Genomic DNA, 26077 nt, shown 5'->3' with positions numbered 1-26077 from the left:
ATATATTATTGTGTTTTGGTTAGAATTGAAAATAATAGTCATATGCTAGAAATTACGTGCTAAGTTGCGATTTTATGGGTTTTTAAGCTTTTTTGGCACTTTCGCGCATAAAGTAGCTCAAACTTGGTTTGTTTTGCACGAAACTTGGCACACAACACTATTTGGTATATATTATTGTGTTGAAGTGGTTAGAATTGAAAATCATAGTGATATGTTAGAAATTACGTGTTAAGTTGTGATTTTATGGGTTTTTAAGCCTATTTGGCACTAACATCTATTTTCTCTTAGTGCTTTCGATAAGCTGATAATACCGTTGGTTGCGGCTACTACACTCTCAAATACATGGACGATATCTTACAATCCGTGAAGGAGGTTGGAGTCGAAAACATTGATGTCGTAAGTATTTGTTACGTTCTTAAAATATATTATATATTTAATATTGGTAAAATCTAATGTTTATGTATCATTTAATTTAAGATTATATTATAGGTTTTATACGACACTCCAAGGGAAACACGCCCTTTAAGAGATGGAGAAATGCGCCAATTGAAAAACAAGATTGCCGCGTATCTTGTTAATTTTTATTCTTGGTAAATAATGTAAAAACTTTAGATTTAGGAATTTAATTTGTATATGTACATATTACTATATATATGATTGAGAGTTTACAAAGAGATTATTGGTGATTATCATTGGATTATTGGATTAATCATTGTTTACATCGTACATTATTGGATTATTTATTAGTATTAAACGAAAAAAGAAAAAAAAATAATATATATGCTGCGGGCCTCCATAAAACCGCAACATGTAGTGCAAAACTATATGCTGCGGTTTTGGGGAGGCCCGCAACATATAGTCTTGCACTATATGCTGCGGTTTTATGGAGGCCCGCAGCATGTGGTTGACTTTTCTACTGCAGTTTTAAACCGCAACATTTACAATAGGCCATCTGCTGCTATCACTAATGCTTGGGGCCAAAACCGCAGCATATTATGTCCAAAAAATCGCAGCAAATGAGATTTTTTCCACTAGTGATCACTCAGTCTTAACAAACTAGTGTGAACAGTAAGGTTGAAATTGTTAAAGTTGTTGAAATGAGATGCACTTTCACTTATCAAAGATCACAACTTAGAGTTTATGTGGATGTTTATGATGTGTGTTTGTTGTAGGAAACAAGTATATATGCAAGTAAGTAATGAATGACAATAACAAACAAATAAAGAAGACAAAAATTTAAGGTGGTTCACCAATCTAGGGCTACATCCATCATTCTAGCATAAGATATATTAATGTGTTTAAAAGAAAAATACAAACTTAAATGAATTACAAGTGGAGGTTATGTGCAGAAACAAAAGGAGCTAATTAGAGATCATAATACTTTGGCAAAAGATAGAGCTATAAAATGAGACTTAGGCACACCTAAAACCTAGGAGATTAAGGAGTATATATATACAAGAAGTAAACACAAAAGAGAAGCAATAATAATGCACAACACAGATGTGGCGGCCAATAGACAAAAGGTGCATCTGAGGGTCTGCTCATTCGAGCAGGTGCATGCAGGTAGCCTTTTGTTGCCTTTTTCACCTCTTCCACTTGTCCTATTGTCCCCTTTGATCCCCTCATACTCTGAATGTTTACCTTTATGCCTAAGGTTTGCATCAACCAAGCCTCTACACATATTTACATGCATGCTCCAATGCACTTGCTTGATACTCCATCAACCAATCCCAAACAAGTACTATGTACTTTTCTATCCTACACTAACATGTTTGATTAACCTAATTAATCATGTCCTGATTACTTGATGAACCAAGTCACCAATAATCTTAACAGTGGTGTTTGGAAACAAGTAATTTATATTTTAGTGAAATCGCCCAATTTTGATATTGTCTGTTGTAGTGAAATTATCCTATTTATGTTTTCAAATATGATATATATCACTATTGTTATTCTTTATATTCTCTCTGTGATTTCTAAATGTCCTAGTACTTTAATCTATTACATCCAACTCTTTCCTTACTCTTTGATTCAAAAGCAAATAAGGCTAAATAATTAATATTTATCGACTAAAGCTATTTAAATGATCTCACCAACAAAAATTTGCATATATAATTTGTCAAATTTTATTGAAACTTGTCAAAAATACAAACAACTTTGGACTTTCCTTCCTTAATTATTTGTCTGGTCATTTTCCATTACATAAATAGTAAATGAGAAGGTTGTTACAGTAGCTGAAGTGTCTTCTTCGTGATTACTATTAAGGAAAATACTAAAACTCTACTTGTTCTCAGTATTATTGTGTTAGGTTTTTTTTTTTTTTACCTACTCATCTTTTCATATACTGAGAACATATTATTTTTATTTTTATTTTTATTTTTATTTTTTATTTTATCTGTGTTTTGTTTTGTTCCTTTATCAATGTTTTTAATCTTTAGATAATATTGTCAGTGTCGTCACTCCTTTCCTCTGATGTGGGGTTCTTTCTTTTTTGGGGCTAAAATAAACCATATTCCTCTAGTCTTCCCTTTAAGGGAATACAGGTATGAATTATTCGTCACCTTTTCTTACCCAAACTCTTCTTTTGTGCGGGATATTGGATACGATGATGATGACGAAGACTTAAAACTCTACTTGTTGAACTCCCAAACAAGTCTAATACAGCTGAAGTCTCATTAATGCCTTAGTAGCTATTGGATCACGGAAGCTTCCAACCGGAAAAATTTAGCTGATTCAGCGGGTAAATTATTCACTACTAAGAAATTAATAAGTAAAATATATTTTTTATTGATACGTTGATCTCACTACTTCCTAATTATGAGTGCTTTTAAACAGCTATTGAGTATATTGAGCATTTATTTGAGGAAATAATTACATACGTTATGGTTAAAGTTTAAGTGATCACTAATATTATGTTTAAGAATGAGGAATTCATTTGAAAATGTAGATTTGACTCAAATTTAGTGTTTGAAAAATAAAAAAAAATTTCGAATTTAGATTTGAGTCAAATCCACAATTGTTATAAATAGGTTAAAGATGAGGATTTGAAAATGACCTCCCAAGCCTTGTTATTCTCAAATTCTATATTAATGATTTCATAATTGAAATCTATAATTTGAATGAAATGCTTGTTCCCAAACGTAACCTAATTGAAATGAAAGGTTTTGCACCTCACTAAAGTGAAAGGAAAAAAAAAGCAAAGAATAATATAGCACAATCAACGGAGCAATGCACTAACACAAGCAACAACACAAAATATGTAATGCTTATTATTAATCACAAAACTTAAACTTACACTATCAAGCTCAAAGTTTTCACGTTGACTCCACATTATTCTAGTACTCATTCACGTCCTTCATATAGCCCACCAAATTAGTGGTAGAAATGTAACACAAAGGACAATATGCGTCCACAAAGAAATCAACAAAACAAAAATGCGACAATGAGCCTTGCACAAATCTACTCGAACGAGCCATTTTTGTACTCGAACGAGCAGCTCCAAAAAAATGCCTATTGTTGCTGATGGTGCACTTGGTCGAGGTACCCCTATGCACCCTCTCTTCTTGATGCATGCATCCAATAATTCAAACCTCGAGTATTCACACCTTAATCCACACCCATGAATACTAACAATTAATCCACAATTTATGTAATGCAAACAATTTTTAAAATGTTCTATCACCTATATGTTCTAACAATATTACATTGCACGAGTAATAATCTAATTATCATACAATTTTAAAATTGTCATAATTTTAAAAAGATTTGAGGCAATGTAGGTCCGGGTATGTTTTGTTAGAAAAAAAATATACGTGTGATCCCACATCAAAAAATTATAAAGAGATTGATTTACATATAAGCTTGATAGATTAATTCTTCTATTACCAATTATCTTTAGAAAGGAATCCTTATTGAATTTACTTGCAGACAACTCTCATCTTATATGAATTTATTATAAGCCCAATACAAATTCATCTGTATAAAGGAGACTGTCACTGAACCTCTTCTTTTTGAAAAGTAACCTATAAGAAATTTATTTTTGCACGGCAGAATTATGGTTGAACTTTGATTATCTCCAAGTAGACAACTTAGCTAGAAATTACTCTATATATTGGACCACATACCATACCTTACACATACGAACATACGTTCTATTATATAATGTACGTACATTATATCTAACTTTAAATTAATCGTCTTAGCTTGTATTGTATCCTCGATCTATTATGGCTTCCAATTCCCGTCGAATATCGGCTATAGAGGTGGAGATCGTCACACAATCATTGGAAACTCGAGAGGGATTCGAGTTTCCAAGTTGTGGAGATCACGACGATGGTGTATTTTTAACATGGCAAGATCTATGTGTAACAGTTTCTGATAAAGAATCTGGTGATACTAAACGTATAATCCAAGATGCAACTGGGTACGCTTCCCCTGGTCAAGTGTTGGCTATTATGGGTCCTTCAGGCAGTGGCAAGTCCACTCTCCTTGATGCCTTAGCAGGTAATATTATAGGGTTAGCACACTTTATATGATTTTAGTCTCATTAACATAATGATTTGGGCGTAACAATCAGTGAAAGTATATATAGTAGAAGTTTTGGGCGTATAAAAGATTCAAACTCTACATTTAAGCCATGATGTCTGTTGGTCTCGTTATTAGCATAATTAAACTGTTTAAAAACCCTAAGCTCTGAGCAATTTTTGATCCCCTCACCTAAAAGTCATTAAGTATTAATATTATTATGAAATTCCAATCTTTTGCCGAAAATCTTGACTTTGCCTCTGCATTCAGTCCATCTGTTTTTTCTAAATAGATTTAAATTTATCATACGTGTGCAATATTTCAAAAAATAATTAATGATGTACCAAACTATTTCTATCTCTTAAGGCTATACCTCAGTAATAGACCTAATTCATAGTTAGTGAGAGCACAAATCAATTGTAATTATAGAAATAGTCCAACATAAAAATACAAAAAAATATTGTTTATAAGATATTAAAAGATTATAATAATGTTGATTCATATCTTACCTAGAGTTGTTCATTCGGTCATCACATTCATATTGTTTAAAATATTTTGGATTAGGGGTTTCGGGTCGGTTTGAAATCGGATTTTGTGTCCATATTGTTTTTTTATATAATTGTAAATCATTTTTAAAATCGGTTTCGAATATAAGGTTGGGTGAATTTTGGATCATTTAGTCTATTTACTCTTACCTATATAATTCCAACAATTAACCATTGTTGTATAAATTTAATTATGTATTTTTTTTATTATAAAGTAGATCAAGGAAAGGGGATATGGTTAGATAAGAATTGAGCTTAAGACCTTTTTTAAAAAGGTGCTTACTCTCGGACTAAAATAAGACCTGATTCTCTTATGATCGTGATTTAATTAATTAATTTTGGTTTGCAGGAAGATTGAATTTAAGCATAAAACAAAGTGGATTAATGCTCATTAATGGCTGTAAACAAGCTTCTGCTAGTGGTACATTGGTACGCATCATGAATCTTTATTATCTGTCTTATATTTTTTATTGATGATGATAAATTGGAGTTATTCTTTTTTAATGAGTCACATATTTATATATTTATTATTTTTCTATTTTAATGAATTATTATATTATATGGTAAAATTTATTAAATTATGTGTGTTTTTTATTAATCAGTGAAGTCACATATATATTTGATATTAAAGTTGAATCAGAACAATCTCTTATTATTATTACAATGTATGATTGTGTCATTCGACTCTTCAAATCTTTTATTGGAGGTAACTAAAGTCACTTAAAATGTTGAAACGATGGAATATTGTTGCTTAATTTATTTAGAGCTTTTTGTTTTTATTTTAAATTTTTTTATCATTGATTACGTCTAATTTCCTATACATGCTTGATTTTAAACTTTTTTTTTTTAAGTAGTTTGTTTTGTATTTACTATGAAAGTAGAAAAATATTAAATGAATTAAATTTAAATTATACTTATTGATTTAACTTGGAATCCACTTCCTAGATTAAATTCCTAGATTAAATAGATTATACAAGTTTAAAATTTTAACCTGAATCTAACCCACTTATAATAAAGAGATCAGATCGGATCGACCTATTTAATTGATTAGGTCAAAATTCTCAACACTAACCCACTTATTTAAGTGGGTTAGGGTTAGGTCGGATAAGCAAATCAGGTCAGTTTTTTCCAGGCCTATTTGTATCCCAAGATTATTTAAATAATTAGAAAAAGACACTTTAATATTTAATAGTTAGAGTCTTATAATAGTATATTTAGTAATTACAGGCCCATATAATTAATGTTTCGCCCCGAACCTTTGAAATCTCATGAACGATCCTGTCAACTCTCACTTCGATTTTAAAGATCTAGCAAACTCAAAGGAATAGAAGAAATATATAAATTCGTAACTTGATAAATTTTTCACTGACAATTTGCTTTAAAAGTTATACCACTATAAAGTTTTCAAAAACTAGACATACTTATTATAATTTGTTCATATTTGGGTGAACATAGGCTTATGTGACACAAGATGATACACTGATGACAACCTTAACAGTAAGAGAAACAATGTATTACTCTAGTGAGCTCCTATTACCACCTTCCATGCCCAAAATAGAGAAGCAAAAAAGGGCAGAAAATTGCATAAAAGAGATGGGTTTACAAGAAGCAATGGACACAAGAGTAGGGGGATGGGGTGTAAAAGGCTTAAGTGGTGGAGAAAAAAGAAGACTTAGTCTTTGTATTGAGATTTTACCCCATCCTAAGCTTCTACTCCTTGACGAGCCCACGAGTGGACTCGATAGCGCAGCCTCGTTTCATGTCATGAGTCGAATTGCGAGCAAAGAACGAATCATAGGCAGGACGATTGTTGCATCGATCCATCAACCGAGTAGCCAAGTTTTCGAGTTGTTTGATAATTTGTGCCTTTTATCAGCTGGAAGAACTGTGTATTTTGGGCCTGCACAACAAGCAAATAAGGTGAATTCTTATGTCTTTTTGAAGGATTTATCAAAATTGAAATTGTGTTTTCTTACTAATGCAATTTTGTGTAGTTCTTTGCATCAAATGGTTTTCCATGCCCACCATTACAAAACCCTCCTGATCACTTCCTTCAGATGACAAACAAAGACTTCGATCAGGTAAAACAAACGTTATTTTACCGTGTCAATGAACCAACTCAACAAAAGTTTAAGCTAATTGTTGAAACCTCGGATATGTTATTACATAATATCACTCTCTTCTCACACGAGAGTCATTTGGCTAGAAGTGTGGATGCAATACATGTCCTTGTACATGACGCTAAATATTTCACTTTAAAATAACGACTGGACAATATTTGAACCCATGATCACCTTCGCTTCTATCATTAAAAAACTAACTAAACCAAAAGTTTATTCTAATGGTTGAAGCTTTGTGATATTTTATTCTATTATTATATAAGTTATCATTTTTTTCTCATGAAATTGACCCATTGACCCATCTTGTCTGAGTCAATGAGCCAAAACTCAAGGAAGGATATTTTGAGTCAATCAGCTTAAATCGTTAGTTCTAACTCTAAAATATGTTATATAATCTATCAGTTCTTAATATTTCCGAATAGAAATTGATAAGATGTATCATTTGGTATCGACTAGGACATTGAGCAAGGACTATCAACAAGAAAATCAACAGAGGACAACATCAAAATTTTGCTAAACTCATACAAGTCATCTCACAATTACCAACAAGTTGAAAGTGTGATCAACGAAATATGTAAAAGGGTAAGTAAATGATTATACAATCATATATTACAATAATAATAATGTCAAAGTCATAATCCTAAAACACTGAGATCGATAACTCAATTTATATTATAAATATCTAATAATTTGTTATTGTCCACAGAAACACAAGGAGTTGGAGATAAGAAAACGTGCTAGTTTCTTAGCCCAATGCCAAGTTCTTACTCGAAGATCCTTTGTGAACATGTGCCGTGATTGGGGCTACTATTGGCTACGCCTTGTTATCTACATCATTTTGGGCCTCTCACTTGGCACTCTTTATTTGCATTTAGGTTATAGTTTTAGGTTAATTCATGTAAGAACACTCTTCATTCTTTTATTTGCAATATATATTATATATGTTAGAAACGTTTCACATCACATGTGAGAAAGATCTCATATCACTAAAATAGTGTTGGAAAATAACCCACAAATGATTCTATATCGAAAAATTAGAGAGATGGTTGACTAAGATTTAAACTTAATGGGCTATTGCTCCTAATACCAACTGGTTTTATAATGGAAACTCATTGAGTTTGTATGCAGTCAAATCTCTTAATGCCATATGATTTTGGGAAAGAGTGAACATCATCAAATGTGTGTGTAAGTCAACGCTTATTACTCGTGGATTTATGGGTCTGAACCCATGGTAACCCCATGAGTGAGTCTACAAGAGTGGCTCACAAGATGATTATTTAACGAACTTTCATGGTCTAAATATATATATTTTTTTTTATTCCACAAAGGAAATTATATGAAATTCCTTTTTTTCTTTCAGGCAAGAGTGTCCTTACTTGTGTTTGTGGCTTCGTTTTTGACTATCATGGCAATTGGTGGATTTCCTTCTTTTGTCGAAGATATGAAGGTACATAATTTTCTTTGGCATCACTATATCAACCTCATTTCTAAGGTTTTGATGGCAAAAAGACCAACTAATATGAGCCCTTAGTTTTATAGTTAAGGGTATGCAATAACGTGTCGTAATCTCACCAAGTTTTTTTAATGTATATAAAACGAGCTGCCTAATTACTACGTAGGGGCTCGGGGCGATTGCCCGCTATCCAATATACAATATCATATTTGTACATTTGATTTAAGATCAAATAAGAAGGATCAAAGACAACCTGAAGAAGCTTGGTCACCTTGAAAATTTTTAGGTCATTATAAGAAATCAAACATTGTCTAATGTTAACAAAGTAAAGATGTGGCTTAATAGCTAGTAAAATTCTTTAACTGTCAAGTAACCAACTCAACCAAAACACTTAAGCTAATAGTTGAGACCCCATGATACGCTATATACTATAAATCACTCCCTCACACGAAAGCCCTTTGGACTAGAAATGTGAATGCAGCACATGTCTTTTTCATATATATCTGGCGAAAAATACTTCACTTTAAATGAGGGGTGGTTAATATTCGAACCTATGACATCTTGCCACGTTGGTTTCTAATACCATGTCAAGGAACCAACTCAACCAAAAGCTTAAGTTATTGGTTGAGGCCCCAAATATGTTGTATACTAACATTAACTAAAGGTTACAAGTTCAAATCATGACCCTCCTACCAGATTTTTTTGACCCATCTAACTTACGGTCCAAGATCCCCCTCAAAAGTTGTTTAAAGTAACATTTTTCTCCTTATCTAATTCAGGTATTCAAACATGAAAATCTAAATGGTCACTATGGAACAGCTTCATTTGTAGTAGGCAACACACTTTCATCCATGCCATTCTTATTCCTACTTGCCATAATCCCTGGATCAATGGCTTACTATATGCCTGGACTCAAACAAGGATTTGAATACTTCTCCTACTTCACCCTCATTCTTTTTACTTGCATGCTATTAGTAGAAAGTCTAATGATGATTGTAGCAAGTTTAGTACCCAATTTCCTTTTGGGTGTAATATCAGGGGCAGGACTTCAAGGGTTAATGCTTTTAGGTGGTGGGTATTTCCAATTACCACAAGATCTTCCAACCATTTTTTGGAGATACCCTTTATACTATGTTTCATTCCATAAGTATGCTTTTCAAGGATTGTTTAAGAATGAGTTTTTAGGGTTGAAATTCTCTAGTGATGGTGGGTTTAGCTCAAATATATTGGATATTAGTTCAAATATGATGAATGGGGTTGAAATTCTTGAAGAGATATTGCAAGTGGAAACTAGGTATTCTAAATGGGTTGATCTTTTTGTATTGTTGGGTATGGTCATCATATGTCGTTTATTGTTTTTGATCATCATCAAGACTTTGGAAAAGATCAAGAATGTGATGAGATCTTTGATGAGATGACCACCACCATTGCAAGTTGTTGAAGTTGATGGTTCATAGTTACATATATGGCATTAGAATTGTAATTTTACTTTGAATATATAGAGAAGATTGCTATGAAAGTTGTTAAAATTCCTATACATAAAGTTTGTACTATTGCATGAATTACTATACTTGATTTCTCCCTATGATTAGTTGTGATGTTCCCATATTGAATCCTTGGAGAAATTAAAGAAATGAAAATATTGAAGAATCTTGTGTATGAGTAATACCACTGTGAAAGGAGATATAGCAACGGACGGTTTCCTCGACATTTTCATAGCTAAATGCCTTTAGCGGCAAACTCGCGACGGAAATCAGCTTGTTGCTATATCATTCATCGTTAAGGTTATTCCACTGCAATCACGATTGCAAAAATCAGTCTGTCGTTACATCATAGTTGGTGAAAAGAAAAGTTGTTGTAGGTCTAAGGAAATATGGAATACACAAATCAAGATTGATATAAACGAGTAACCAGTTACACCTCTCTGAGAACTTGACTGTGAACAAAACAAATTGGAGACGTCGCATACATGTTCTAGACCATACGTAGTTTCTTAGTCATGTTCGTTGTTTGTATTCTTGTATTGTCTCTATCTCTATTCTTCATTTTCTGGTCATCACCAGGCTGAGGGTCTCACTAATCGTCAATCTCCTTTAGTTGTTGGTTGTTGTGTAAAAAGACAAAAGCCAATAAGAAAAACAACTCCTAGAAACTTTTTGGCTTTTGTTTTAAAAGTCAATTGATATCAAACACAGTTTTTAGCCGTTTGACTAACCATAAAGCTGACAAAAAAAAAAGCAACCCACCAAAAAGATTTGGTGGGTTAACAATGCAGTCAAATGTAACACGAGTAAAATACACAAACAATGTTTCAAGATCATGGAAAAGTGTAGTAAATTAGAAGTCGGTGCACAAAAGAAGCAAGTAGCAAATAATTAGAAGACTAGTTCCAACCAACGCTACCTCGAGGCAAAATTGTTCGGCTTATATCAATCAACGAGCCCCACGATTTAGACTGACCATACGAGAAGAATCTGTTTGTTGTCCTCGTGACGGGCGCCCATATGAGCCTACCCCTCTTGTATACCCTCCAGCAGAAAACTGCCCGGGAGTCGATCTCTTTCCACCATATCCCGTACGCCCATTGCTTCTTCCTTGGGAGTATGAGTTGTCCTGCCACCTACCACCACCAACAGCTGAGGCAACTGCGGCATAATCTGGCCCGTCTCTCCTCCTAAGAGGTAAGCCATCCAATGTGCCACCACCCAAGTTGGCCTCCATAGCTCGTTCATTATTTTCAGCCAGGATAGATAGCTTTTCCGTCAATTGGAAGGCAAGAGCTTGTAATCTACTGTGCTCAACCTCATGGAAGATGATGCACCTGGTGGGTTGGTCCCACGAAGCACGCAGCTCGTCATTTACCATCATCTTGCTCACAATGCTATGTATCTGTGTGACTGAGAGATCGAAGATCTTTGACAGCTGGTCGAGACTCAGCGAACTATAAGAAGAAGCATAAGTGAACAAGTACGTTTTTAGGGCCGCTTCTTTGATCTTGGATTTAAGCATTTTGAAAGAATCCTCTTTATTTCTTAGGAGTTTCCATACATCGAGAGATGTGATGACATCAAAGGCTTTTTGAAAGTCTCCTTGAGTGAGCGCTCTAGTAGCAGCCATAACATGATCACGAACATTTTCAGGCGGACCCCACAAAGTTTGTTTCTCACTAGTTTCAAGCAATCTGCGGAAAGTCTTGCTAATGATTCGGCGTTGTGATTCGAAGGTGTTAGCAGCCATGTAGGGAACCTCCAGCAGCATTGCGCAAGAAAGATGAACAGCTTCCAAAAGTTCCAAATTGATGTGCATGTGATACGGCATCTGTTGTCTTCTTTCTCTCATCTCCTAAAAGAAGTCGAAATTTACAACATAAGCTCATAAACAATTAAGACGGTAATCATTTATAGAATTGTCGAGCTAGTTGTCTTCTTAAAGTTCTTTAATGAAAGGAATAGAATTGTGTAGGTTAGGGTTTTTTCATGAGATAATACTCATTGTGTACCTATGAAGTTGCACCCTTTTGGTACTTGTAATACTACCTCCATTTCACAAACATCTTCTCATTTCTTTTTTCACACATGTCAATGCACTATTTCAATCGTTAATATCAATAATTGTGTGTGAATAAAAAATATTTAAAAAATTGATATTAATAAAATTTAAATTGAGACGAATCAAATAAAATTTCATTTTAACTTACATATTAAGAATAATATATAAATTAAAATTGATAGATGAATAGTACCAACTAGAATATGATAAGTTGTAAGTTAAATTATAGGGAGTACTAATTTGCCGTCTGAAAATAAGACAAAATATAAGTGGATGAAAGAAATGAATATATGAGACAATTGGAGGTAATAAGTTTGGGATTAAGATTAAAAAAAAGGCGTAGGACCGTTGCCAAAAAAGAAAACAGTAAAGTGGAATAACACTTTAAAAGAAATTGGTAATCATAGAGACAGAGGAAGTCTAAGGCACAGCTAGATATTCTAGTCAAATGATTTAAATCTATTTTGACTTGTGCCAACTAGATTTACCTTATTGGCGAATGGTTCTACTAAGCTAGTACATGCCAAAAGGGGGTCTCAGGCACAGTGACCCTATATCCCTTTGTTGTTTGTGATACACCAGCAACAGAAATTGTTGAAGATTAGAACAAAGCTGGTGTTGACAAGCTTGTATGGCAGTTGATGCATTGCCAAGAGTCCTTGTGGGTAAAATGGGTTCATAAAAAGATACATTAAGGGTGGCTCATGGTTGGAACTTACAGCTATGCTGAATGCAAACTAGTCAAGTAAGCAGTTATGCAAGATAAGGAATGAACTGCCATGAATGCATCTTGATCAGGAACTCCAGAAACCCAGCTATTCTACTAAGAGGATGTATCAGCTTGTGCATGCTAAGAAGCATCAGCAGGGGTGGGCTATCCCTAAGAATAAACTTATATTATGACTAGGCTAGCTGTGCAAAATAGATTAAAAACAAGACATAGGCTATGTAAATGGGGTTTGCTGACTGATACCAAATCCATATTTGCTTTGACAGTGAAGAATAAGTTCAGCATGTCTTGTTTCAATGCCCATTTGGTTGCAGATGGTGGGTGGAATCATGAATTGGTTGGGAGGTCCTGCTGGTGGGACAAATGTGGGTGCTTTGCTGGTTATATGCAGCAAAGTCGGTGGCTCTGGTTCACAGAGAAATGTTCTGCACACTGCAGTCGGAGGCTTGATGTAATGGATTCGGTGGGCTAGAAAATCAAGCTATTTGGGAAACAAGAGTCCCTAGGCTTAATTTAGACATAAACAAAAGTCAGAGCTGATTTCACAATGAGAAAGAAAACTTCTAGGAAAGATGTTGAGTAATAGCCTCTATCGGTGTAACATGATTCATCAGTTAATTCGCTTTTTTAAATTCGCAATTCGCTCAAAATGACCCTAAATAGCCCATAATTTGTATTTTGTTATCTTGATGTTGTTTCATGTTTGTTTTGATGGAGTTGTTTTCCCCTTATAGTCCTTAGTATAATTTTGTTCTGTGGGTGAAATAAAATATTTATCATACGCTACAAAAAAAATTAGGCGACCCAACGACTATACACAGATCATAAGACAACTATTACTAACAGTTATACTTGTGTACATACCTGCTCCGGAGTCTTCTCATGGTACCGGTTCTGAGAGAAGCCTTGGGCAAGAAGCTCTCTGACTCTTCCAGCTGTGTATAATTCAGAAAGGCAGCCGTGTCCTTCAGTGATCAGACCAATCCTAAAAGCACAGAGACCAAGCTGAGCCATAGCCCGATTGAACAAAATCTGTGTTGAAATATCCATATGCTGAATTGTATCTTGTAGGTGGCTCATCAGTAACAAGTCGCGTGCAATCAGAAATTCATCCATAAGGGCATGGTGATATATATCACATAACATCGCACGAGCCTTTGTTCGTTCATCTCCAAATTGATAAATAAGAGAAACTAAGCTATCCATGAGGGCCCTACTGCACTCCGGAAAAGTAGGCTTACGTGGCACAAGCGTGGGAGTTACTACAAACATGGAAGGGCCCTTTGCTTCACCAGCCACCTTGAATTCATCACCTTCGTCTTCCTCGGTTCCCACGTCCGACTGTTCGGCCAATATCCTCATCGCATCATAAACTTCTTGAGGGTTATAGTAAACCAGCTCGACACGTTTCAGGGCTACTTTCGCAGCTTCCTTCAAATTACCCGTTTTCTCCAAGTACTCCTGGACATTTTGAGCCAGAACCAAAAATAAAGGCTCGTCCTTAAGCCTTTCAACATATTCCCGTGTATAAGGATCTATACACTGCAAGCTCTTGAAAAACTCGACATCCATCCTCTCAAGGAAGGCAACCAAGTTTCCCCATACTCGAATAGGATCTTTACAGTCTGGGCCCTTCTGTGTTTCATTTTCATCAGGTTCTACGGAATCATCCACCACAATGTTCGGATACTGAGTCAGAATATCAAGTATAACAAACATATTTTGCACACATTTTTTCCACACATTAATCGGCATGTATCCGCTAAGACTAGGGTTGATATCAAATTGGGCCGATACAACACTGAAAAGGATCTCCAGCTTCTGAGCAGGTGTCTTTGCAACCTTAGTCAAGAACGTAAGCCGCTCGACTAGCTCCATTTTGCTAGTTCCTTTCCTACCACGTGCAGCAACGATTTCTTTAACTTTTTTGTTTACAATATCCCATGTTATCTCACTCGGGTCTTTCATGAATTGCCTATCCATAAGCCGATCTTTCCTGCCTAACTTCTCCCGCCACTCATCACCCTGTTGGTCTAAGTCGTCTCTCGTCTCAGCGTCCTCCTTGTCAGTCTCTTCATCAGTTTCTGACCCAGGTTCATCGGTAAAATCTGAATCGTCATCATCCTCAGATTCATCGTCATCCCCCTCATCCTCATCCTCGGGATTTTCCCTGTATTTCTTAATCAAATCTTCATATTGCTTGTTGTTCTTCTTTAAGTTCTGCTTCATTTTATTCAATGCTTTTGCATTACTACTGCTCATCTTTTTTTTCGCATCCTTATTAGCTAACGTCTCGTTCAGAAAATCTTCCAACAATACAAGAGCTTTTATATAAATGTTGGGAACCCTACCGGATTCCACAACACGCATGACTTTTTCGAGCTGTTTATTGATCTTATCATAGCTCTCTTGTAAGCTCACCCAGTCATTGATTTTCATGGCATTCTTCATCTGCTCAACAGTGGTAGACATCTCCTGGAAGCGCTTATCCTTGGCGGAGACGACAACTCGCTTTTGGCCATCTGAGTCGTCGCTATCACTAGCATTCGCTTGTAGATACCTGCTCCCAGCATCCGCAGCTCCGGAATCGCCAGCACCAGTCACCGTCTCATCAACATCATCGTAATCACTCTCCTCCTCCTCAGTTTCGGTGTCACTCTATTGAAGGGGGAAAAGAACGACGTTTTTATTTCACATATAGTAAATCCAACTTAAAATAAGGAGTGATATTGATTGAATACATACCTGACCACCCCAAAAACGTGAACCCATATTTTCTTCGAGTCCTTCAATGAAACCGTGAAATCACAATCTATAATAAATTCAAAAATTAAGCAGTCAATTCCATAACTTTGACCTGAAAAATAAATGTATTACATAGAGCAACAGAACATCATTGAGCCAGCAACATGTTATTCCACAACTATAACCTATAATAAATACATAAATTAAGCAGTCAATTCCATAACTACGAGCTGAAAATTTGGGGGTATTTGGGAAAATGGCTTATTAAGCAATTTTAGCTTATTTTAATACAAATAGAGGGTTGAGTGGTCAAAGCGGCCAATACTAATATTTGGTAAAATAGCTGATTGAAACAGCTTATTGACATGAATAAACTGTTTTTGAACAAGCTGCTCAAAGCAGTGGGTAAACCAGTTAATAAAATTGGTCAAATCAGCCACTGTAATCAGACCAGCTATCAGCTGTTTGCCAAACACTCCCGATTACATTGAACAACAGAACATCATTGAGACTTAGGAACCACCAGTAACATCTATTCCACAACTATTGACTTAAAAAGAACATCACGGACACAAGAAACAGAAGAACTCAAAATTTTCGAGAAAACAAACCCTTTCATCAACCTCATTTTCCCATCCATATAAAGGTTAGCAATCTAAACTGCTTATTCAATCATTGAATGCAAAAGTCGCCTCGCATCTACAAATTCAATAGAATGATGGAATTGTTACAAAATCAAAAGGCTGGAATTTTCTATTAGCATTCCAATTAACACAGTTTCCACACCTTAAACTATTAAACCCACAAAAATTTCGTACTTAAAAGACAAAATCCTAATTCCTAAGTGATTTCGCCACGTAACTGAGCTTACTAACATAACTTAAAGCTTCATATGTATGTACTCCCTCAATCCCCCAGTTCACTACATTTTCCAGTTCGGTTGGCGCACTGATTATGCTACATTTCTTTTTAAGGAAATGTCACCACCAATTTTATTATCCTTCAATACATCCTGAAAAAAATCCATTTTGTTGTTTTAGTCCCTCAGACAACAAGTCCATTAATCAAGATGATTCGCAAAACAATTTGTAGCAAACTCAAAGGGACAGAGAAGTATTTCTATTACAATAAAGGTTTGGAATACCAGACACAAGCTTTCCAAACACAAAGCACAGAACAAAATAAGTCATTAACTAAAGTACTACCAATTCTTTGCAAAAAATAGCATATCTTCTAACTCAAATCACAGACAATCATACAAAACAAAAATTAGGCAACTCTACTAAACATAAAACATCTGGTCAGTTAACCTATTTTGACAATCGATTTAATCCATCCGCCAGATATTCCAAATCAAGATTAGGTTTTACTTTCAATCAAAGAGAATAAAACCAACAACAATTAAGAAATTGGGTACATATCAATTGCACAAAAAGATCAAAATTTTAGGTTGAGAGCATGAACAAAATCGCAAATGATACAATATAACTGAAAATTTGATGATTAGAACAAAATACTAAATCCAATTACAATGATAATGATACCCAAGAAGAAAAGATAGGAATTTGCAAAACCCTAATAAGAGAAGGTGAGAGTGATTACCAAAAGGAGCTCAAGAAGTGTAAGAATCAGATTCCTAGACTGTGACTCTGTGAGTGAGTTTGTGAATGGGATGTTGAATAGTATACAAATACTTAATAATGCAGTGGGATTAAAATAAATATATTATAGGTCTAATTAAATGCCTCAAAGAATTTGATGAATTATTCTTCGATTTATAAATTTTGTTTGATGAATCATTACTTTGATTCATAAGTTTTGTTTGATGAAATATTACATAAGCTTTGCTTGGTAAAACATTACTTTGATTCATAAGCTTTGCTTGGTGAAACATTACTTTGATTCATAAGCTTTGCTTGGTGAAACACTTTTATTTCAAAAGAAGGTGTTGTTTGGTGCACAGCTCTATAAATAGAGGTTGCATGTCAAGGGACATTCTATCCCAATTTCATATCATTTATGATTTCTATCTTAAGAATACTCTCATTCTTGTTCTTCCTGTCATGAGATAATATTGAGAGAGTAATTAACTCATAATATCATCAAAGTTCATAATTCACTACAACACGTGTATTTACTATTGCAATTTCCTTGTGCTAAGATTTTGTTGTGTAGATTGTATCTCATTGTGAATTTCATTTACCATCCCAAGCACCTTTGTGGGAGAAATATCACAATAGGAAAGTGCGTAAACATCTTCTACTCATATCAAGTTTCCGAGTGACTTCTTTGATCGTCACAACCTTATCTTCATGGTGTCCATTTGGTGATTGACAAAGTAAGGAGTTTCATTGCCATCCACACAAGGGAAATACAAATCGATTTGTTTTATTTGTATTTGCATTATATTTCCAATATGGGAGAGGTGCTTCCAATTACAAGTATGGCCATAGGTGTTCGTTGGCGTGAGGAATCTATTTTGAATCGGATATTACGGGTCATTTTAAAAACCTGATTTTGTATTCACTATGCTTTTTGAATAATTCAAATTCATTTTAAATTGAGTTATAATCAAATAAGTTACAATATGAGGAAATGTTGAGTCTTTGTCACATAAATGTTGCTAATATTTTTCATTTTAGTTTGTCATGTAAAAATTGTTACAGTTTTTTTGTTATGACTTATATTTGTTAATTTTCATGCATATATATAATTTATTTTTTCATCACGTATACATACTTATTATGGTTCCCTTGAAATGACTATCTTTTTACATCTTTTAAAATTTACATTGTATTTATTGCAAACCTTATGAAATTTATCCAAATTTCTAAAGTTATTTTACTCACCCTATTGGTGTGTACTTCAATTGGGTCTTTCTAAACACTTAGATTTGGTCACATTGATGCATATTAGTGTTTGGTGAGCCATGAGTGTACTTTAGTGTTTTTGGTTAAGTGTTCTTTGGAGTGTTGTTTGATTTGTGTTTGTTGAAGATGAACTTTCTTTGGTAGACACAAGTCAAGGTGGAATTTGTAAGAGTGTGACTTGAGGTACATTTTGTCATGGTGTTACATGACATTTTGTAGTGTAGATGAATTTTGGACTCTCAAAGGTTGGTGTAACAACTTTGTGCAAGACCTTGAGGTTATCTTGATTGGTAAAAGACATTCTAAGAATTGAAAACAATACACATATACTTGGTGTGCAGGGAACAAGAGTGGAGTTGTTGAAATGGGATTAGCCTTGATCACCAAGGTACATTAGTACAATAATACAATTTTTAAGATGCTTTGAGAGCAAAGAAGCACAAAACCATCTAGAACTAGTTGGCAGAAACTTGCTCGAATGATGAGCAAATGAAGTGCTCAAATGAGATGGCCCATCAAACTCCTTCTACTTTGTAATATTCGTGCCCTAGTTCCCCCTTTACTATATATATAGATTAATTTTGTATGTAAGATGTAGAACCAAACAATATGCTAGAACCTCCCATATTCTATCTTTACCATACTTAAAATTACATACTTATGTTTAGCTTTCTCACAAATATTCAAATATCTTCATTGATGTAATTCCTTTAACTTGTGTTAAACTTTTATCTCTTATATCCTTTTAACACATAATGAATACACTAGTATAGGATGGTGGATATAGCATCATTAATGGTGAATCACTTCTAATCATGGTGTTAATGTTTACATTAGTGCACATGCATGCCAGATCTTTAACCTTTCTTAGCACCTTTAGAGTGTGTTTAGATATAAGGAAATGGAGGGAAAGAAAGGGAAGAGACTTGAAATCTCTTGCTTGGATAACAAAAAGAGGGGAAAGAGATTTGGAGAGATATAATGGATTTTTTTTGTTAAGGTATCAATCTTTCCAAAGTTGGAAAGATTTGAAGGGACAACTTATTCCCCTTCCCTTTCTTTCCTTTTCCTCCAAACAAACAAGAGTTTCTTCTCTTCTATTTCTCTTTCCTTTTATTTCCTTCCCTCCCTTTTCCTTTCTTACCTTCCTTTTCTCTCCTAAATTGCAATTCAAACATAATGTTAGGCTTCGCTTCTGCTCTCGTTAGACACCTTTGACAAATTATGTAGTTAGTTTGACATTTTTGGCTAAATTTGAATGTTGAGTGTTGCGAATTAATTAATTGATTAATCTAAAACCATAAATGTCTTGAATATGGTGGTCTTGTAGAATATTAACTGCAATTTTATACTCTTTTTTGGATCAAACAATTTCATGTAGGTTGCTTTAAGTCATTCACTTTCGATGAAATCAACTCGTGTCTTCACAAGATTTCACATGTGATAATTCACTTTCTTTCAGTGAAGTGTTTTAGTTTAGAATAGTTTATTTTATTTTACCTATCTTGATATTTGTCTTGCAGTTTATTAATTACTCGTTTTTATTGATGAGTTATTATTACTTGTGCTTGTTTTTAATGATGGAACTCTGTACTTAAGTTATGAACTCTTGATTAGGATGAAAAAGGTAAGTAATGAATTGTTATTCTTTCTTTTTTTTTTCTTAAAGTACATCAATTACATATGCCTCAACATTATATTAAATATATATTCATTCAAAAATACTCCATCCCCCACACCTAGATATCATGATGGGTCAGATTGATTTGGTTGAAAAATGGTGTTACTAGCTAATGTTATAGTTTGTGTGTTAAGCTGATGCAAGGGAATGGTTAACTTTGTTCAACATTTAAAGGAAAAACGATCATAAACCGACAAAAGTATATGATGTTTTAGTAGCCCAGTGAGGTCATAGGGTCCCAAAAACGACAAAAATGCAAATTTTAGATTTTTTTTCAAAATTTTTACAAACTAAAACCTAAATTAATATAAATTGTACTTGTTCACACCACCGATCATCTTTCAACACTAATAAATAGAAAGATGCGTAGTAGTGAAAGCTAAAACGATCATAAACCGAAACACTTAAATCAAATCCAATATAATTACCAAAATGACGTGAAAGTGCACACAGAAATCCAAAAACACATATAACAACTAATTACATCAAAAAGTTTAGAATTACGTGAAATTTTGGTGTCGAAATGACATGAAATCCAAAACTAAAAGAACCTTACCACGTGGATCATATGATATCGGCTAGCTCTCAACAAAATTCATTCGACACATTCCAAAATGCATTCCTACAGATCATTCAACAAAACCAAAACAAGTACAATATCCTAAAAATGAGAAGTAACAAATCAATATAAATTTACTACCTCCCACATAGCGCTCTACAGACTTTGTAACCGTAAAGGATGAGAGGAAATTCGGGTGTTACAGACTTACATAGTATTAGTTTATTGTAGGCAAGCTTGCTTTACATGTTTTCTTGTAATGCAACCGTTGAAACCTTTTCGATCGTACATTAGTTTCCATGTTTGGTTGTTGGCACTCCAAAAAAAGAATTTTTAGAGTCCACTTTTTTCCTAAAATGTCTTGTCATTTTACGATAATGAAGCTCTCATCCTTAAACATATGTTATTCTGTACAATGTTCATTATCATTTACTACCTCCTTCCAAAGTAATAATGAATGGTAATAAATTTTGTGGAGAAACATACTACATGTTAAAATAGGACAAGTATAATCATAAATTTTTTCGCAAAAAATTTCTTAGCTAAAAGTACATTAAACTTTTACTACTAATTGATTATGATTATAGATGTAATTGAGTGTGGTTAATGGAAAACTACTCAAGTTTTACGTATTGATATATGTGTGACTCGAACACATTGATGGAGATGAGTATGTTGTCCAGCAGCCATAGCCGAATCGGCTATAGTATGTCTCGGAGTTGAGACGAGTCATCGTTGGGTGTAGACAAGGGGTCTCTTTTCAGAAGCTGAAGACGAGTTGGCCAGAGGAGAGGACAGGTGCACCGCCGAGTCGGCAATAGTTTCTGACAAATTGGGTTTGAAGGCATTAATTGACGCCGAGTCGACAACCGTGGTTGGTGAGTCAAAAGCCGACTCGGCTTGGATTGCAAATTATGCTGGAAGTGTTTTTTCCACGTTTCTTGGAGGTTACTCTTTAGTTTTTTCACGGTTACTTTTATTTTTTCTTAACCTAATTTCTTTTAGTAAGTGGTATACTATATAAAGCCCTCTTGTTATTAGAATTAGGTTATGTGATGCAAAACACAAAGTGAGAAACTAAGAGAGAAAAGTTTAGAGAGCCATTGTTGTGGTGTCTCGTGTTCATCTTGTAATCTCCCAGTTTATTGTAAAACTTTATTCTCGGTGCCAGTGGACGTAGCTATCACATTGATAGTGAACTACGTTGAATTTCTCAGTGTGATTTTCTTTATTATTTGTTTGAATCTCTATTCCTTTCCGTTATTGTTTTTCAATTCTTGCTTTTGCTGTCGCACAACAATTGGCATCAAGAGCTCAGGTATAATCCTAGGAAGAGTTTTTTTAGGGAAACAATGGTAGGAGATTCTACAATAAGGATTGAGAAATTTAATGGGAATAATAGCTTTGGGCTATGGCAGATTAAGATGAAGGCGTTATTAAAGCAGTTGCAGATTTGGCGTCCGTTGATCCCAAAGAGTGCGGCATCTACGTCGGGATCTAGAGACGGATGGACTGATGAAAAGTTAGTAGTGATGGAAGAGAAGGCTCATTCTACCATCTTGCTAAGTCTTGATGTTCATATCATCACGGAGGTTGTTGATCAGGAGACGGTCGTGGAATTATGGTTAAAATTGGAGTCATTGTTCATGACGAAATCGTTAACCAACAAATTGCTACTGAAATAACGGTTGTTTAGCCTCAAGATGCAGTTAGGTACACCATTAAGGGATCATCTAGAAAATCTTAATTCTATTTTACTAGATTTGCGTAATTTAGATGTTAAGATAGATGATGAGGATGCAGTGTTAATATTGCTTGTTTTTCTACCGATTAGTTATGAGAACTTTGTGGAGTCTTTTGTGGTTGGAAAAGACTCATTGATCCTAGTAAAAGTGAAGGCAGCACTTTATACTAAGGAGTTGCATCAAAAGGCGACAGATGATAATGAGAATTATGGCAGTGGGTTAGTTGTTAGGTCGGGTAAAATTTCTAGAAAGAAAAATGGGTCTAACAACAGTAATAGTGCTAGTACATATGGGTCTAGCAACACTAGGAACATAATTTGTTATCCTGTAGGGAACCAGGACATTTTAGGTCCAAGTGTCCAGAATTACAGAATAAATCTCAGGCCACAGTAGTCGAAAGTAAACAGAATAAGAGTTATGATTCGGATGAAGACTTAGCATTGATTAGTTGTGTGGAGTCTAATGATTTGTTTGATAGCTGGGTTCTTGATTCTGGTAGTTCGTTCCACATGAGTCCTCGTCGGGATTGGTTTGATACTTATGAGTCTTGTTTTGAGGGTTCAGTTACGGTTGCTAACGGTACTCTATGTGAAGTAGTAGGTATTCGTTCCATGAGACTTAGGACTAATGATGGGAGAAAGTTTACTTTGACTAAGGTTAGGCATGTTCCTGCATTGGGGAAGAACTTGCTATCGCTTGGGACCTTAGATAATTTGGGGTTCAAGGGTGAGTTTAGCAATGGGGAAGTGAGTGTCTTTAAGGGTTCGGTTTTGATACTTAAGGGTGTCAAGGTAAAATCCCTGTATGTCTTTCAGGGTGTTACGCTGCTCAGTTCTGTTGTTAGTGCTTCTACTTGTCACCAGGAGATGATGGTTTATGATAGGCATGGTCATATGGGTGAAAGTAAAAGGCTAGAATTGTCCATTGAAAATCATTTTACATGTGCCAAGGATGCCTACCTTGAGGAAGACAAGCATTGGGTGTTTGGGTTTAAACACGAGTGTGAGCTTAGCATTGAAGCTCATGATCACTTGTATGGTAAGATGGTTAGTTGGCTACATTTGGACAGTTCATTTTGTGGATTTGTTATGTTCTGTGTTTTAGGTATTTTGTGGCATCATACCTATGGGATAACACCATTGCAGAACGATGTTACAGGAAAAGCAAATCGGACCTTGTTAGGGAGAGTCTTATGCATGCTCTCTATTACTTTGTTTTTGAGTAGATACTGGATTACTTTGTTCGATCGGGGTTTACACATTAGAGGTGACGAGTATATGTGTGGTGTGGCTCAGTACGGTATCGTGCTATCTCATGTTTGGAGCCTTGTTAGGGCTTTGGTGTGTTGTTGTGTATTTTGCAGCTGTTGGTTATGGTGATAATGGTACCGAGTTTGAGGTGGAGTATGAGGTTAACCTCTCATCTATTTCTATTCGACCCCAGATTGATGGTGTTGATGCTACCCCAGATATCTCTCTGACTGTGGTTTCTTGTGCTATCTTTATCTCTGTGGATAGTTTAAAAGAGTCAATACAGGGAACATTCTACCGAAAGGATTTCAAGAGAAGCCTATATATATATTATCGAGAAGTTTGATAGGTTGGCTGTAGGGAGTGTTGTTTTGGTTGCTATAAGTGTGGTAGGTTATGCATTGAACCTTGTGGGTTTGTTAATGTTGGTAGCCGTTTTTGTAGAGTCACTTGGACCTCCAACTTATGAGCACGTTGTTGAGTATAGTGAGCGAGCGCAGTGGTTTGCTATGACTTTACGTATGAACAAAGTGTGGGAACTGTTGTATAGACTAGTAGTGTTACTTAGCTCAATTATATCACCTCATTTTGAGGCTAATTCCGTCTACATGTCTAGAGTTACGGTTCAGTGTTTGAAGTATGCTATGATGTGTACTTGTTTTGCGCATACCAGAAGTGTCATTTGCAGGTTTGTGACTCAACCTGGGTGGGGGCAATGGCAGGTAGAGATTTGTTCTCTCTACGGTTTGCTTGGATCAGCTGTTATGTTTCTTATGTACGGGAATGATGTTAGGTGCTTAGTTTCACCGCTTAATGCTTGGGTTGTGTTCGCTGAGTTTGATTGTGTCTTGATCTCGGTGATGGTTCTTTGTGATCAACCTTGGTCAGCTTTTGTTTACTGTGATTGTTTGTTTGGTGATTAGGTACTTGATGTTCGGGAGAAGCACGATGTGGTCGGATTTCATTCGGAATGCACATACATGAAGATAGAGGTAAAGAAGGTAGGATGTTCTGACAGCCCTAGTAGATTCTTTACTATGTTGGATTTAGTAGCATAGGCCCTTAGGGGCGGTGTTGAGGGAGCTCACAGGTGGAGGTGTGCACAACCTCAAGGTGGAGCTTGCCTCTTGGACTCGTGATGCAGGTGGAGCATTATAAGTGACTTGTGATGCTAGTTGAACATTATGAGTGGTTATACTTGGAAACGAGTATGTTGATGGGTCTTGGTTGGAGACTTATCGGGATGAGTCTTGGTTGGAGACTTGTCGGGATGTATGGCTTATGTTTGAGCTTTGCATCGATTTTGGCTTGAGAATGGTTTTGTTTCACTATGGTTTGATGAGGTAGTAGTTGACTACAGGTTCTCGTCAAGGTGGAGATTGTTGATATATGTGTGACTCGAACACATTGATGGAGATGAGTATGTTATCCAGCAGCCATAACCGAGTCGGCTGTGGTGTGTCTCGGAGTTGAGACGAGTCGTCGTTGGGTGCAGACAAAGGGTCTCTTTCCAGAAGCCGAAGACGAGTCGACGAGAGGAGGGGACAGGTGCACCACCGAGTCGGTGACCGTGATTGGTGAGTCAAAAGCCGACTCGGCTTGGATTACAAATTATGCGGGAAGTGGTTTTTTCACGTTTCTTGGAGGTTATTCTTAGTTTATTCACGGTTACTTTTATTTTTTCTTAACCTTATTTCTTTTAGTAAGTGATATACTATATAAAGTCCTCTTGTTATTAGAATTAGGTTATGTGATGCAAAACACAAAGTGATAAACTAAGAGAGAAAAGCTTGAAGAGCCATTGTTGTGGTGTCTCGTGTTCATCTTGTAATCTCCCAGTTTATAGTGAAACTTTATTCTCGGTGCCGGTGGATGTAGCTATCACATTGATAGTGAACCATGTTAAATTTCTCGGTGTGATTTTCTTTATTATTTGTTTGAATCTCTATTCCTTTCTGTTATTATTTTTCGATCCTTACTTTCACTGTCGCACAACACTCGAATTGATATATTAATAAACCTAAGACATACTTGACTAGGCTCGACAACAAGATACAAGCTTAATAACTTTTAATTATTACTTTTTATATTATTGAATTTGTTACATTGTAGCAAATGCTCTTATTAAATATTCTCTTTGTTTGTTAAATTTATTTTCCCAAGTAATGTTCACTAGAGTTAAAAAAATAAAATATTTTAGATACTGAATATATTATTTTTTTAATGATAAATTTAATGAAGCGAAATTTGGACCATAAGCTTTCAAATATATATTAAAATAAAGTAGGTAAAAAAAAATGAAAACA

At 35.1% G+C, this 26077-nt stretch overlaps 2 protein-coding genes across 8 annotated transcripts; one reads left to right on the top strand and one right to left on the bottom strand.

The window, feature by feature from the left end:
• The first annotated feature begins 3976 nt into the window (after positions 1-3976).
• LOC130814308 (ABC transporter G family member 1-like) lies at positions 3977-10227 on the top strand. Its single transcript, XM_057680426.1, has 8 exons — positions 3977-4503; positions 5419-5498; positions 6525-6989; positions 7064-7150; positions 7646-7771; positions 7896-8087; positions 8550-8636; positions 9422-10227. Exons 1-8 carry the CDS (start codon positions 4227-4229, stop codon positions 10058-10060), a joined length of 1953 nt encoding a protein of 650 aa, XP_057536409.1. The 5' UTR covers positions 3977-4226; the 3' UTR covers positions 10061-10227.
• Positions 10228-10837: 610 nt separating this feature from the next.
• On the bottom strand, positions 10838-17350 carry LOC130814269 (eukaryotic translation initiation factor 3 subunit C-like). Of its 7 annotated transcripts, none has more exons than XM_057680400.1 (5): positions 17269-17350; positions 16529-16678; positions 15667-15733; positions 13786-15579; positions 10838-11984 (listed from the first exon to the last, which is right to left on the bottom strand). In XM_057680400.1, the coding sequence occupies exons 3-5, from the start codon at positions 15691-15693 to the stop codon at positions 11076-11078; spliced, it is 2730 nt and encodes a 909-aa protein (XP_057536383.1). In that variant the 5' UTR covers positions 15694-15733; positions 16529-16678; positions 17269-17350; the 3' UTR covers positions 10838-11075. The 7 variants fall into 7 exon arrangements, with proteins under 7 accessions (XP_057536383.1, XP_057536366.1, XP_057536359.1 ...); XM_057680383.1 differs by having other exon boundaries at positions 16278-16678; positions 17269-17346; XM_057680376.1 differs by having other exon boundaries at positions 16542-16678; positions 17269-17346.
• Between the last annotated feature and the right edge of the window lie 8727 nt (positions 17351-26077).

This window comes from Amaranthus tricolor, chromosome 1, assembly GCF_026212465.1.
Source record: "Amaranthus tricolor cultivar Red isolate AtriRed21 chromosome 1, ASM2621246v1, whole genome shotgun sequence".
Taxonomy (NCBI): domain Eukaryota; kingdom Viridiplantae; phylum Streptophyta; class Magnoliopsida; order Caryophyllales; family Amaranthaceae; genus Amaranthus; species Amaranthus tricolor.
The sequence above is the reverse complement of the archived record's forward strand: the minus strand, read 5'-3'. Positions and strand labels throughout refer to the sequence as shown.